General features: G+C 43.0%; 2 protein-coding genes across 2 annotated transcripts in view; one reads left to right on the forward strand and one right to left on the reverse strand.

The window, feature by feature from the left end:
* Positions 1-324: 324 nt before the first annotated feature.
* LOC124789760 (piggyBac transposable element-derived protein 4-like) lies at positions 325-3,137 on the forward strand. Its single transcript, XM_047257215.1, has 2 exons — positions 325-1,582; positions 1,707-3,137. Exon 2 carries the CDS (start codon positions 1,823-1,825, stop codon positions 3,095-3,097), a length of 1,275 nt encoding a protein of 424 aa, XP_047113171.1. The 5' UTR covers positions 325-1,582; positions 1,707-1,822; the 3' UTR covers positions 3,098-3,137.
* Positions 3,138-3,942: 805 nt separating this feature from the next.
* LOC124789111 (tektin-2) overlaps positions 3,943-14,910 on the reverse strand; it is a 51,531-nt gene continuing 40,563 nt past the window's right edge. Inside the window, exons 6-7 of the mRNA XM_047256398.1 lie at positions 5,046-5,269; positions 3,943-4,072 (exon numbers count right to left, since the gene is read on the reverse strand). Coding sequence (XP_047112354.1) covers positions 3,943-4,072; positions 5,046-5,269 — 354 coding nt within the window. The remainder of the gene's footprint in view (positions 4,073-5,045; positions 5,270-14,910) is intronic.

Raw genomic sequence — 14,910 nt, forward strand, 5'->3', positions numbered from 1 at the left:
GCTAGGACAGTTCTGTATTCGCCGCTCAGTTGTATACTCGCCACCGAATTGTGTACTAGCTAGTCAGTTGTGTGTTCATCGCAGCAGAGTTGTTGTTTGTCGTCAGCCGACGCTGACCTAGCCGCTCTGACTCGAACTAGACAGATTTCTGTAGACACCGAGTTCACTATTGTGTTTCTGTATCTTCACCAATAAAGATAAGTACCGACTTTTATTTAATCAGAGTGTTTGGGGTTTCATCTTTCTGTTTACTGTTCCAGCGGACCGGTCGGCCCGCTATTAAAAGTGTGGCGGTGACTTCGTAAGCCATTTCTACAGCCAAAGTGTTTGTCGCTACGAACACCGCCACAAAATTTTCTATGTCACTTCCTTCCCAAACCCATCCCCCTCCCCCAACTACTAGCCATGCTGCAGGTGTCTTAGCGCAGCGTATATTTTCCTAGTAGTAAGCTATATATGTATAGTTTGGTTCAAAATGCTCCAAGCATTGCAAAGTTAAACTTTGTCACACCTTTCTCAGCCATCCCACTCCTAAAAATTCAATTTCATCTGGACTGTCGCCAGTCAGCCTAGCAAACAGAAAAAAAACCTGTAGATTTGTTAGTAATAGAATTCAGTTTACATTATTTATAGACATTGCCCCCTTCACGTCTGCATCCCAGCCCTAATGCTGCTTAAAGTGTTTTATCCCAATGGTAATTTTTTTTCCACACAGTAAGTCATATATGTACCAAGTTTGGTTGAAATTGCTTTAGTTGTTCCAGAGTTAACACTAGCAGGACCAAGGGGCCAAATAGGCCCCTTTTCGATCTTTTCACTTGTTTTCTGAGCAAATTGTAAGTTTGACTAACTTGATATTTTGTGACTTTTCATCAGTCATATGAAATATTAATCAACATGTTTTGGAGTGTCCTATTTTTATTAGGTTGAGAAATATGAAGCTTACCATCTAGAAGGACAGCGGGGCCAATTTAGCTCCTCCGACATTTCTCTTTATTTAGAGGCTACTTCTTTGCAATACTGCATATCAAATCACATCAACTGTTGTCCCTTTGTTGTTCAAATATGCGACAACTATGTCATTCAATCCAGCGCTGATTGTTGGTTAGTTGACGCAAGGATTTCAGTTCTTGTCTGTTGTGACGGTATCTGAGAGTCGTCCCTGCAGTCATGAGCTACGGATACAAGAAGCGGCTAACAGACGCTGAAACACTAGCAGAACTGAGAAAAATAGAAGATAAAAGTTCAGGTGAAGAATTTGAGTTTTCCGACAGTGATCAGTACAATGAAGAAAGTGTAGTAGTTCCAGTATGTGCAAATGAAGAATGTGATTCGTGCAACGAATGTGATGATGTAAACACAGCCCAGGACAGTTTTCCGCTAAATTTAGGGGAAAATGAAGCTTCTACATCCAGCATGCCTTCTGATGTTCCAAATTCTAGCTCTATAAGATCAACAACCCGGACAACATTTGCTTCCCCTGGAAGTCAGTCAAAAACTGATACTGGGCAACCTACTGAATAAAATGAAACAGCAAAAGATGGGACTGTGTGTAAAATTGTACCAGTGGGTTCTAATGCAGGTCAGTAATATTTCTACTCTTTGTGTAGAGTTTTAGTTTGTAAAATTACAAGAACAGATATACTCAAATAATATCAGTACATTACACATTCTAAAAATACTGTTCTTTTTTCATATGTTTTCAGGTCATCTACAAAGTCATAACATTTTGCGGGAGAGCTCAGGACCAACATCATATACTAAAAGGAAAATTCAAAGTGGGAAACTTCTTAGTGCTTGGCAGTTAATTTTCAGTGCTTCCATGATGCGTCACATCAAGCACTGTACTGAAGCTGAGGCTCGTCATCGAACACAAGATGATTCCTGGACAGTAGACACTGAAGAACTGGATGCTTTTGTTGCCGTAATGTATGCAAGAGGAGTGTATGGGGCAAAGTATTTTCCTCTCAAAAGTCTATGGTCAACAGTATGGCGTCCTCTGTTTTTCAGACAAACTATGGGACAAAACAAAGTTATCGAAATAATGAAGTATATGAGGTTTGACACCAAGTCCACTAGATCTGAACGCCTCAAGGCTGACAAATTTGCTCTTGTCTCAGATACTTGGAATGCTTTCATAGAAAACAGGGTGTCATGCTATAAAACAGAACCTTATCTTACAGTTGATGAACAACTTTTGCTGTCTAAAACAAGATGCCCATTCACACAATATATTGCAAGCAAGTCAGATAAGTTTGGCATAAAATTCTGGTTACTTGTAGGTGTTTCTAGTAAATACATACTGAATGGATTCCCATACACTAGTGCTGATCCCCTTCGACTAGCTGACCAAGGCGTAGGTGAAAATGTTGTTCTTAGGCTCATGGGACCATACTTAGGCAAAAGTTTGAATGTCACTACTGACAGTCACTTTACTTCACTAAGCCTTGCACACCGTCTGAGGGCAGCATCCACAACTTTAGTAGGTACTTTGAACCGTAATCGAAGGGAGGTGCCTCCTGCTGCAAAGACCAGAAAACAAACACTCCACTCGACTATTGTGTATAAAAATGATGAGGGAACAACATCAACAGTTTATCAAGGGAAAACAAATAAGAATGTTTTGTTACTGAGTTCACTTCACTCTCATGTATCACTGTCTGATAGTCAGAAGAAGACTCCTGTAACAGTGCAATTCTACAATGAAACAAAATTTGGGTTCGATGTTGTCGATCAAATGACAAGAATGTGCTCTGCAAAAGCCGGTACAAGACATTGGCCAATGCATGTATTTTACAACATTCTTGATTTGGCTGCCATAAATTCCTGGGTGTTGTATAAGGAAGTGACTGGTATGCGACTTAGCAGGCGGAAGCATATTTTTGATTTGTGTGAAGAGCTTCAAGCGCAGTATGTATCACCAAGAAATAAAGAGCCAGACCAGAATCATGTAGACACTAAAGGCAGACCACAGAGGGCAACTAAGAGAGAGAAGTGTAAAATCCGTACCTCATGTAAAGGAAACCATACTGCTACTGTTTGTTCAGGTTGTGAGAAAGCAGTATGTGGCAAATCTGAGAAGAGAAGACGAGTGTGATATGACAAGTGCAGCAGTAAACAGTAGTGAACTACGGTGGAGAGAGAGAGAGGAGGAGAGAGAGAGAGAGAGAGAGAGAGAGAGAGAGAGAGAGAGAGAGAGAGAGAGAGAGAGAGAGTGTGTGTGTGTGTGTGTGTATAATGCATTTATTTTATTAATAAAAATTAACAAAAGCTATATATGTGTGTTACATTCCATTCACAATATGATCAAATAAACAAAAATAAACATGGCACCAATTTGGCCCTGTCGGTCCTTGTAGGTAGTAGCCTGCTCCTAGTGTTAAACTTCAATATTACCAATTTCCCATCCCAACCCCACAAATAGGGATGCCAGGGGATGTCTTAGTCCCCTGGTAACTGTTTCCTTATACTAAGTCACATTCGTGTACCAAGCTTGGTTGAAACTGCTCCTGATGTTCCACAGCTTTGGTAGATCATACACATACATACACAGCCATCCATTTTTATACTGTTGATTAATATCACGTAACAACCAAGCATTAACAGTGGACAGTGTACAAATGAAACAATAAATGATGCTGACTTTTTTCTGCCCCAGCATCTCTTGTTTTGTTCCACATGTTTAAAGGTGTATGCATGTGTGAATGAATCATCAAAAGTTCTATAAAAATGCTGTACCAAAATTACTGAAACATAAGTAAGCTGTAAACCACATGCTTTTATTACTAAAAAGTATCAATATTGTATACAAATGAAAATTAACATCTCAGTTGGTTACGGAATCTTCTTTGATGAATAACATGACGAGACCAAAGAACAAGTTGTATGTATATTACTGTAAGAATAATTCTTAAGCACAAAGTGGGAGGCAGCAGGATGAATCTACCTCTCATCAGGGTGCAATGCAGACCGTATGTCACAACAGCGGTTCAATAAAGTCAGAGCTTGGTTCTTGCAGTCGATATCGGCGGCCAGTCGTGCACTGTGCTGCTGCAGAACATTGTATGTTGCTCTGGAAGAATAGACATAGTCTAACATCATTTATCTTAAAAGTTTAACACAATAAGGCAAGTATTACAGATAAAAATCGTGTGTGTGTCTTGAGACAGCACAACTGATGCCACGCAATGACACGGACTTCAGTCACCCAGTATTTGAGAATGAGAGCGCTTTGCAACTTCCAACGAACTTTACAATCAGTTTCAAACTTTTATGAAACCTTTTATCACTGTCAACCCCCACGTAGTTCACTTTTTGTTTGAAATGGAGCACAAATTGTGCTGACTGTATTGTTACAGTTTTTCATAATGTCAGTATCTCATGACTTCCAACAAACTTCAAGAACAATTTCAAACCTCTTCTAATCTTTTTCTCGCTTAAATGCATAATGTCAAGTATTTGTCACAGCAACTCATTTGTAAAGTAATCAGACACATTTGAAGCTGTTTGATACATGGGTGTCTGATCCTTAAAAGAATCGGTGGTTTTGCTGCATCAGTATTATTTATTGTTCTACCTCTTATTTTTTTACAGATCATGTTATGTTGAAATTTTTTGACCACTAAAACTAGACCATATTTCTTAAATTTGTTATGTAGTAGACACTCCTCTCTCTGTACAAATATTTTAAACTATTATCAATATTATTTCCAATTATTAGGTGATACATAATATATTTCGAAATGGTGGTATGAACATTGTCAGAAATAAGAACTTAAAGGCCATGGTGTTCACAGTAGTGTAAGAGATGTGCTCATTGATGATCCTGAATTCATCCTAAATTGTTTATTTAAAATTGTGATCCAGACTACTGACTGCACTTTAGGGTTAAATTTTTTTTAATGTCATTTGATTAAACTTTCAAAATTTATTTTATTGCATGAAAAATAAAACTAGACATAGCTTATAAAATTTCTTGCTAAAATGTATGCACAGAACTCTCGAACAGTATTAGAAAGGAAAAAGAGTAGTCATGAATTCCTTACTTTGCATCAGCAATCTGCTGTGTGAGCTTTTGTCGAGACAGTTGGAGCTGGAGTAGTTCATTTTTTATTGTCTGTTGGGCATCATCATACAAAAGTTCTGCACGTGGCCGCCACAGACGTATCTCGAGACGTGACTCTGCCAACTTTGATGGACCTGTTTTATCAGCTAGAGCTTCTTCCAATAGCGAAATTTCACGATTTATAACACCCATTTCATTTTCAGTCTGGGGAAACAGAGGACAAGCTTTTGTTACTGGACAAGATGGTCAGCTTCATTTAAATTCTGAGTATAATAAGTATTTCTGGTGCCACTGAAATAAAGCAATGACCTTAATTCACAGATAATGTTAGAATAAAAAATAGGAGAAAAGAAAAACAATTGCATAATAAGCAATAGTATTTATTTCTCTCTCATTGTGACCTCTTTTCTCCACCAAATCTCCAACCAGCTGTGATATTTGTTGCTTTGTTAATTGATCCTTGTACAGTCCCATTCCCTTCAACCTCCTCTTCTCTTTGCCACATCTTGGAATGTCTGATGCTGAAAGCCAGCATTTCTGTCATCTTATATTCACATGTGATTTCTATAACTGTCTGATAGGTTAACAGTTTGCAAAACATATTACCATCTTCAAAAACGAGAAATAATGTGTGCAGTGTGGCTTCTGAAGAAAATATGCTGTGAATGTTAATGTATACTGAGGAGTTAACTTATTCTGTTGGGTGTAGGAGAAAGGTATGAAGGATTTTACCAAACAAGAAAAAAATTAGATAAAGAGAAATTAAATGAAGACATTTGCAGAACATACTTGCAGACCATGGGTCTGTGACCTCTTATAGTTTGTTGCCTTATATATGTGTTGTCTGTTCTTTCAGGTATATCCCAAAGAACAGACACTATTTTGATTCTGAAATCACTATGAATCAAGATACAATGGAATTAAAGACATTAGCTGCCAGTGGGCATTGATTTTATATGAGTGAAACAAGTTGAAAATTTGTGCCGGACTGGTATTCAAACTCCGATCTCTTGCTTTCAAGGTGGTGAGATGCCATGAGCAATGAGGCTGATGAGCAGGGGCTCTACATCAGTAGTGTGTGGTATAAGTTGAGAATTTGGGTCTGCTGGGAGGGGTGCTAGGGCAGTCCTCGTGCTTTTGCTGACCACTGTGTCCATATGGCATAGTGGTCAGCGCATCTGCCTGGTAAGCAGGAGAGCCAGATTCGAATCCCGGTTTGGCACAAATTTTCAACTTGCCCCACTGGTATAAAATTAATGCCCGCTGGCAGCTAATGTCTTTAATTCCTTTGTGTCTTGTTGCTTCAGCACCAAAATTACCTGTGAAAAAGAGTGACACAGTCCAAGGTGTGACATTGTAAGCACATTCCAGTGTGAGCTGTCCTTGAGCAGTCAACTACAAGAACCTTCACAGTACTACTCATTCTGAGATGTGGAGTAGCAGTTAAATTTACAAAATGAGAAAAGTAATACTGCATTTTCTTAGTATTAATTGTGACAGTAGTAGACAGTTGAACTAGAATCGTTAGAGAGAGGAGCATGATTCTCAGTTGGTCCGACACACACATTTTCAATAATTTGCTAGCTGCCATAAAAAGTTTAAATACTGATAAAGTTTGGTCTAAGAGGAACGTAAATGATTTGTTGGTGGTCAACTCCTTCTACTCCATTGACGAATTTTTTGGTAGAACCAACTGATTTGTATATATTACTGGTAATATCAAATAATGCAAGGAGGAGGAGGAGGAGGAGATTAGAGTTTAACGTCCCGTCGACAACTGTCCTGTCGACAACGAGGTCATTAGAAACGGAGTGCAAGCTCGGGTGAGGGAAGGATGCGGAAGGAAATCGGCTGTGCCCTTTCAAAGGAACCATCCCGGCATTTGCCTGAAGCGATTTAGGGAAGTCACGGAAAACTTAAATCAGGATGGCCGGAGACGGGATTGAACCGTCGACCTCCCGAATGCAAGTCCAGTGTGCTAACCACTGCGCCACCTCGCTCAGTCAAATAATGCAAGTATCAGTGCAGTAATGACAACATTGTAAGAAAGTGCTGTAAAATTATTTTGCCATTTGGTGATGCATGGCTACAACAGCCTAAGGATTATCATATGCAGCTCAGTGTATAGAACATTTACTTGTTTTGTAAAAGTTATATATTACCATTTAAATAAAAATACATTTTAAGATTTTTTTATTTATTCCACATTCACGTGAACCATTTCACCTGGAATCTATGGAAGGTACATATTCATTTTTCTTTGTAAATATTTATTGTGCATGGTTGTTGTTCTGGTTTGTTCCACACTCTGGATGATCTCCACACTATGCAACAAACATACTATGGAACAAAAAGTATATTTAATCTAAACTAATCTACAATAATGACTATTGATGATGGTGGAGACTCCATTAGCTCTGCACATTACCGCTTGCAAGTGTTTACATATTAGAAATGTCTTAAGTTTGTTAAAAGTAATGTAGATGTATTCACAGAATAATCTGGTATTGTAGAACAATACAGAAAATGAAACTTCACTTCACACTTTTTTTAAAAAATTGTAATTTTCAGAATGAAGATCTGATACGCAATAACTTGCCAATGGAAATAAGTTTGTTAAAAGTAATGTAGATGTATTCACAGAATAATCTGGTATTGTAGAATAAGACAAAAAATGAAACTTCACACTTTTTTAAAAATTGTAATTTTCAGAATGAAGATCTGACACGTAATAACTTGCCAATGGAAATGATATTTAAAAATAATAAACTAGGTCTATTTTCTTGTTTGGTTGGAATCTAAAAGTCCTCTTAGTTGTGACTGTCTGAACAGTACACCTGAAATTTTTGTGCAAATGAGTTCAAATAAATATAATAATTAAATGCAGAAATAATTTTGTAAAAGAAATATACACAATCCAGTCACATTAATCTGATCACCCCATATGCTCAACATCTACATGCGATAACGACTCACCGACGACAGGTAAGGCACTATCAGTGGAAGGTATACAGCATAAAGCAAACTGGGGAACGCAGAAAACAGTGCAGTCGTTGTCATTGTGTAGAAACAGAGCACTATATCTGACATCCAAAAGAATATGATCATTGGCTCTCGGGCCAAGGATGGAAGCATTTCTGAAACAGCTAAATTTGTAAACTGTTAACATATTGTTGTGGTTAAAGTATACTATGCATGGCAAAATGACACTATTCGAAACCAGTGCCGAGGCAACTGTGGTGCAACATAGGATATAGATGACAGGGGTGAACAATGGCTGCAGAGATTTGTACAGATGAATCGACATGCAACTGTTGAGCAAACAACCACCCACATGAACCAATGGGCTACCAACAGTGTCTCCTCAATGACCATTCAATGAACGTTGCTACATATGGGTTTCTGCAGCAGGTGCCTGGTTCATGCGCCCATACTGACTGCTGTCCATTGGGGATGAAGACTGGAATTTGCATGCCACTACTGCAACTGCATCTACATCTACATCTACATCCATACTCCGCAAGCCACCTGACGGTGTGTGGCGGAGGGTACCTTGAGTACCTCTATCGGTTCTCCCTTCTATTCCATTCTCGTATTGTTCGTGGAAAGAAGGATTGTCGGTATGCCTCTGTGTGGGCTCTAATCTCTCTGATTTTATCCTCATGGTCTCTTCGCGAGATATACGTAGGAGGGAGCAATATACTGCTTGACTCTTCGGTGAAGGTATGTTCTCGAAACTTTGACAAAAGCCCGTACCGAGCTACTGAGCGTCTCTCCTGCAGAGTCTTCCACTGGAGTTTATCTATCATCTCCGTAACGCTTTCGCGATTACTAAATGATCCTGTAATGAAGCGCGCTGCTCTCCGTTGGATCTTATCTATATCTTCTATCAACCCTGTCTGGTACGGATTCCACACTGCTGAGCAGTATTCAAGCAGTGGGCGAACAAGCGTACTGTAACCTACTTCCTTTGTTTTCGGATTGCATTTCCTTAGGATTCTTCCAATGAATCTCAGTCTGGCATCTGCTTTACCGACGATCAACATTATATGATCATTCCATTTTAAATCACTCCTAATGCGTACTCCCAGATAATTTATGGTATTAACTGCTTCCAGTTGCTGACCTGCTATTTTGTAGCTAAATGATAAAGGATCTATCTTTCTGTGTATTCACAGCACATTACACTTGTCTACATTGAGATTCAATTGCCATTCCCTGCACCATGTGTCAATTCGCTGCAGATCCTCCTGCATTTCAGTACAATTTTCCATTGTTACAACTTCTCGATACACCACAGCATCATCCGCAAAAAGCCTCAGTGAACTTCCGATGTCATCCACAAGGTCATTTATGTATATTGTGAATAGCAACGGTCCTATTGACATGTGCATCCACTGAGTTCCAACATGTGGCCTTTCCAGATGAATCACATTTTATGCTCCATGAGACAGATGGGCATTGATGTATATTGTGTGAAATGTCTTAAAGCAAATGCCCTGAATGTGTTATGGTCTATGGAATGTTTTCGTGGCATTCCTGGGGTGATCTTTTCATTCTGGAAGCCACAGTGGATCAACCCAAGCAAGCATCTATCCTTGCAAACCATGTCCATCCCTAAATGCAGTTTGTTTTTATTTGGCATGATGGCATCTACCAGCAGGACAACACAACATGTCACAGCTTACACTGTATGTGTGTGGTTCAAAGAGCACCACGACGATTCTACCATATTCCCCTGGCCACCACATTCCCTGTATTAAAACCCAGTCAAGAATCTGTGGGACCACCTCGAATGGCTGATTGCGCCGTGGATCATCAACCAAGAGACCTAGCACAGCTGGTTACAAGATTGGAGTCAGCATGGCTCCACATCCCTGTTGGAACCTTCCAGAACATCACTGACTCTCTTCCTGCACACCTTACAGCGGACTGTGCTGCAAAAGGTGGCTATTCGGGCTTTTGACAGGTGGTCACAATAATGTGGCACTGGTGCATTCAGTGTGTATGCCTGGAAGCACATTGGAGACGCTACTCCGGCAGCCATTGAGGGAACAGGATGCAACCAACTGCAGATTGTGGTGTATGTTAGAACAAATAATGTCTGTCGTCTGGGCTCTGAGGTCATTCTTGGGTCATTCCAGTGACTGGCATAGAAGGTTGAGAAGACCAGCTTTGCTTGTGGAGTTTAAATGGAGCTCACAATTTGCAGCATTGTCCCCAGAACTGATTGTGGCCCTTTGGTTCTGAGTCAAATGGAAGGACTGAACCAGAGACTTCAAAGGTTCCGTGACAAACTAGGCTGTGGCTTCCTGGGCTTGCACCATAGGGTTGAGAACTGTAGGGTCCCCCTAAATAGGTCAGGTGTGCACTATACATCAGAGGCTGCTACTGAGGCAGCTGACTGTGTGTAGGGGGCACGCAAGGGTTTTTAGATTAGGTGACTCTCCATCCAATGCAGATAATGATAACTGTAGGAAACCCAGCAGTACCTGTGTAAAATCGAAAGAAATGCATCCCATAGGTGAGAGTATTAAAATCCTAATGGTAAACTGCCGAAGCATTCGCAACAAGGTGCCAGAGTTTGAAGCGCTAATGAAAAGCAGTGAAGCTCACATAATACCAGGTACAGAAAGCTGGTTGAAACCTGAAACTGATAGTAGTGAGATTTTTGGGTAACATTTAAGTGTATATCGAAAGAATAGGCAAATGGCAAATGGAGGTGGTGGTTTTTGTGGCGGTGTTCGTAGCGACAAACACTTGGCTGTAGAAATGGCTTACGAAGTCACCGCCACACTTTTAATAGCGGGCCGACCGGTCCGCTGGAACAGTGAACAGAAAGATGAAAGCCCAAACACTCATATTAAATAAAAGTCGGTACTTATCTTTTATTAAGGAAGATACAGTAACACAGTCGTGAACTCGGTGTCTACAGAAATCTGTCTAGTTCGAGTTGGAGCGGCTAGGTCAGCGTCGGCTGACGACAAACAACAACTCTGCTGCGATGAACACCCAACTGACTAGCAAGTACACAATTCGGAGGCGAGTATACAACTGAGCGACGAATACAGAACTGTCCTAGCGCTCGCGACTCCAGCGCTTAAGAAGCCAGACGTCAGCGGTTGCGCGCGCAGACTTGCGGCGATTTGCTGTCTCGCTGGCGCTGCTTATGCGGACGGCGTCCGGACTTTGATACTGCCAACCTTTTGGCAGCGGGCTCGGGTGGCATTACTGGCTAGGACATAACACTCCTCCCCCCCAAATCGCCGCACCGTTGTTGAATAATGACGTGGCGAGCGTCGACGGCGGGGGAGGGGTCCGGCCGCAGGCGTAGCAGAAGAAAATGGGGTGGAGACTGTTGTCGGTGGCAGTCCCCGGTCCGCACCCCAGCATTGGCTGCGCGGGGCCCCGGGAAACACCGACTGAAAACCGAGGTCAGGGTGCACGCCTGTGACCACGGGCGCAGCTTCTGGTACTGGACGCGACGGGGCGTCGGGACCCACGAAGAGAGGCAGCGTCTCCTGACGCTGCGTCGACGGCTGCTGAGCGGGCGCCGGACAAGGCGCTGCGGTGTCAGACTCCTGGGGGGTGCCCAAGGAAAGCGGCTGCAGGACAGGCTGCACAGCCACCGCTTGGGAAGGCGGCCCGGCTGAGGCGTCGACGTCCATCAGCTCCGAAGGCGGTGGCGACTGAAGAGGGACCGCAGGCGCTGGAGCGACCACCTGGGGCGCTCCCGAATGAAGCTGCGCGGGAGGCATCAACGGGACGGGCTGTCGGCGTGGTAGTGGCGACGGCTGCTGCTGCTGCTGCTGCTGCTGCCCTGGGGGCGGCAGCGAAGTCGGATGGCGCAGCTGGAACCCGCCGCGGACCAAATCTGTGGACAAAGAACGAGCGGCAGAATCCGGGCGGTCAGCGCGGCGCAACTGGTTCTGATGCCTGCTGTGCACCCCAGTAGCACCTTGAACAGTATAAAAACCGCGACCCTGGACACTTATCACGGTACCACGTTCCCAACGACGGCGACCGTGATAAACTCTGAAAAAAACGGCGTTGTTGCGCTGAAAACGCGTGCGATGCTCAGAAGCGGCAGGTCGGTCCGGGGGGTGCAACAACCGTAGTAGGGTGCGGTGACGACGGCCGTGGAGAAGCTCTGCAGGCGAAGGGCCGTCACGTGGCGTGGTCCGGTACGACGACAGGAACGTGATGAGGGCCTGCTGACGAGAGTGCGTAGCACGAAGGCGGTCCATATGATCCTTGAATGTGCGTACAAAACGTTCCGCTGCACCATTCGATTGAGGGTGGAACGGCGGAGTAAGAACATGGCGAATGCCATTGGCAGAACAAAAACTTTCAAATTCAGCAGAGGTAAATTGTGGACCATTGTCAGACACTAAAACTTCTGGAAGACCCTGAATACAAAAAATTGAAGTCAACGCCTGTATAGTTTGTGCAGACGTTGTAGACTGCATGGGCACAACAAACGGAAAATTACTAAATGCATCTATCACGATGAGCCAACGAGAATTCCAATATGGACCAGCGAAATCAATATGCACTCGCTGCCAGGGACCGGCAGGGCGTGCCCACTCAAAATAGCGTTGAGGCGGAGCAGCTTGGTGTTCGGCACACGTCGAACAATCTGTAGACATCTGCGTAATCTGCTTATCAATGCCGATCCATGTACAATGACGGCGGGCAAGCTGCTTGGTGCGGACCACTCCCCAATGACCTTGATGCAACAAGGCGAGGACCTTGGATTGGAGCACTTGGGGAACCACTACACGAAGCTGGTCATTCTCGGTGCGTAACAGCAAAACTCCGTGCGAAACAGACAACAGATGACGTTGCGGATAATAGCGACGAACCACAGGATTCGATATGTCCTTTGCCTTGGACGGCCAACCACGTTGAACAAAACGTAATAGTAAACTCAGATGAGGATCCGTAGCTGTCTCACGTGCCACCTGACGATAATCAATCGGAAAATCCCGGAGGGATTGATGCTCATCGGCGTCAATCTGATGGCAAGAGTCTTCAGAGGAATCGAAGACATCATCCGCAGCAATCGGCAATCTAGAAAGCGCGTCAGCGTTTGCATGCTGAGCTGTAGGGCGATACAGTATCTCATACTGGTATTGTGATAACAAAAGAGCCCAACGTTGTAGTCTCTGAGCTGTCCGCTGAGGAACTGGTTTAGACGGATGAAACAGTGACGTCAGGGACTTGTGATCTGTTACTAAATAGAATGGTCTACCATAGAGGTAGTGATGGAATTTTGTGACACCGAACACAATAGCCAACGCTTCCTTGTCCAATTGGCTATAATTACACTGAGCTTTGTTGAGCAATTTAGATGCGAACGCAATAGGACGTTCGGTGTTGCCGACTCGGTGAGACAACACAGCACCGAGGCCGAAAGAAGATGCATCACAAGCTAACACCAGAGGCTTGTTAGGGTCGTAATGGACCAGACAACGATCATTCAATAAAGCCTCTTTAAGCTGCTGAAAGGCTGATTGGCAATCAGCTGACCACACAAACGGAACATTCTTACGGCGGAGACGATGCAACGGTGCAGCAATCTGAGATGCATTAGGTATAAATCTAATATAATATGTCAATTTGCCAAGAACTGCTTGCAATTCATGCAGATTGCGAGGGGCGGGCAAATCACGAATAGCTGCTAAATGTGACTGGGAGGGATGAATGCCTTGAGTATTAATAACATGTCCCAGATATTCCATCTCCGTAAGGAAAAATGAACATTTATCGATGTTGCAACGTAGGCCTGCCTGAGACAACACTTTAAACAAACACTCCAAATTACGGAAATGTTCAGCAGGCGTCCGACCGGACACAACAATATCGTCTAAATAGTTGCAACACGATGGCACATTAGCCAGAAGTTGAGACAAAAAACGCTGAAAAACAGCTGGAGCTGACGCACAACCAAAAGGCAAACGCAGAAAACGGAACAACCCCAACGACGTGTTTATGACAAAATACTGTTGTGATTGCTCATCGAGGGGCAATTGCAAATATGCTTCACGGAGATCAATTTTGGAAAAGAAACGAGCTTCCCCTAACTTATCCATCAGCTCGTCCGGCCTAGGCAAAGGAAAAGAATCAATGATAGTCTGAGGATTAACTGTCGACTTAAAATCAGCACACAAACGTAACTTGCCAGACGGTTTCTTTATAATAACTAAGGGAGAAGCCCACTGGCTCGCTGAAACGGGTTGAATAACACCGTTGTTTTGCCAACGACGAAGTTCATCTTCTACAGGTGCCCGGAGGGCGTGAGGCACTGGACGAGCACGACAAAATCGAGGCTGAGCGTTATCTTTTAACGTAATATGAGCGGCAAAGTTCGCAGCACAACCTAGTTCGTCTTTAAATATGTCACTGTATCGTTTACACAAATCGGTTATGCTGTCTTGAGGAACAACAACAGAATTAAGTTGCAACACATTGTCTTGGATAGACAGGCCAAACAAGTCAAAACAGTCCAATCCGAAAATGTTTACACTGTCTGTAGCGCGGAGCACTGTGAATGAAACTGTTTTTGTATTGCCACGGAATGTGGCTGGCACGCTACATACACCTAACACAGGAATTTGTTCGCCACTGTAAGTAGCCAAAGAATGTTTTGCCGCTGAAAGTTTAGGGCGGCCGATAGCCGCATACGTAGCACTATTTATGAGAGTCACAGACGCACCAGTGTCTAATTGAAAATTGAAGGTCTTATCCTGGATGCGTAGCTTCACAAATAGTTTATTACACTGTCTCTGGATCGGTGCAGTGGAGGCGGAAGACACAAAATCAGCGCGTTTAGCGCGTGTTCG

This window comes from Schistocerca piceifrons, chromosome 3 (assembly GCF_021461385.2).
Source record: "Schistocerca piceifrons isolate TAMUIC-IGC-003096 chromosome 3, iqSchPice1.1, whole genome shotgun sequence".
In the NCBI taxonomy this organism is placed as follows: Eukaryota; Metazoa; Arthropoda; class Insecta; order Orthoptera; family Acrididae; genus Schistocerca; species Schistocerca piceifrons.

What these genes read in the sequence shown, in the direction of transcription:
- LOC124789760 (XM_047257215.1), top strand. Translation starts at nt 1,823, where the DNA reads ATGATGCGTCACATCAAGCACTGTACTGAAGCTGAGGCTCGTCATCGA.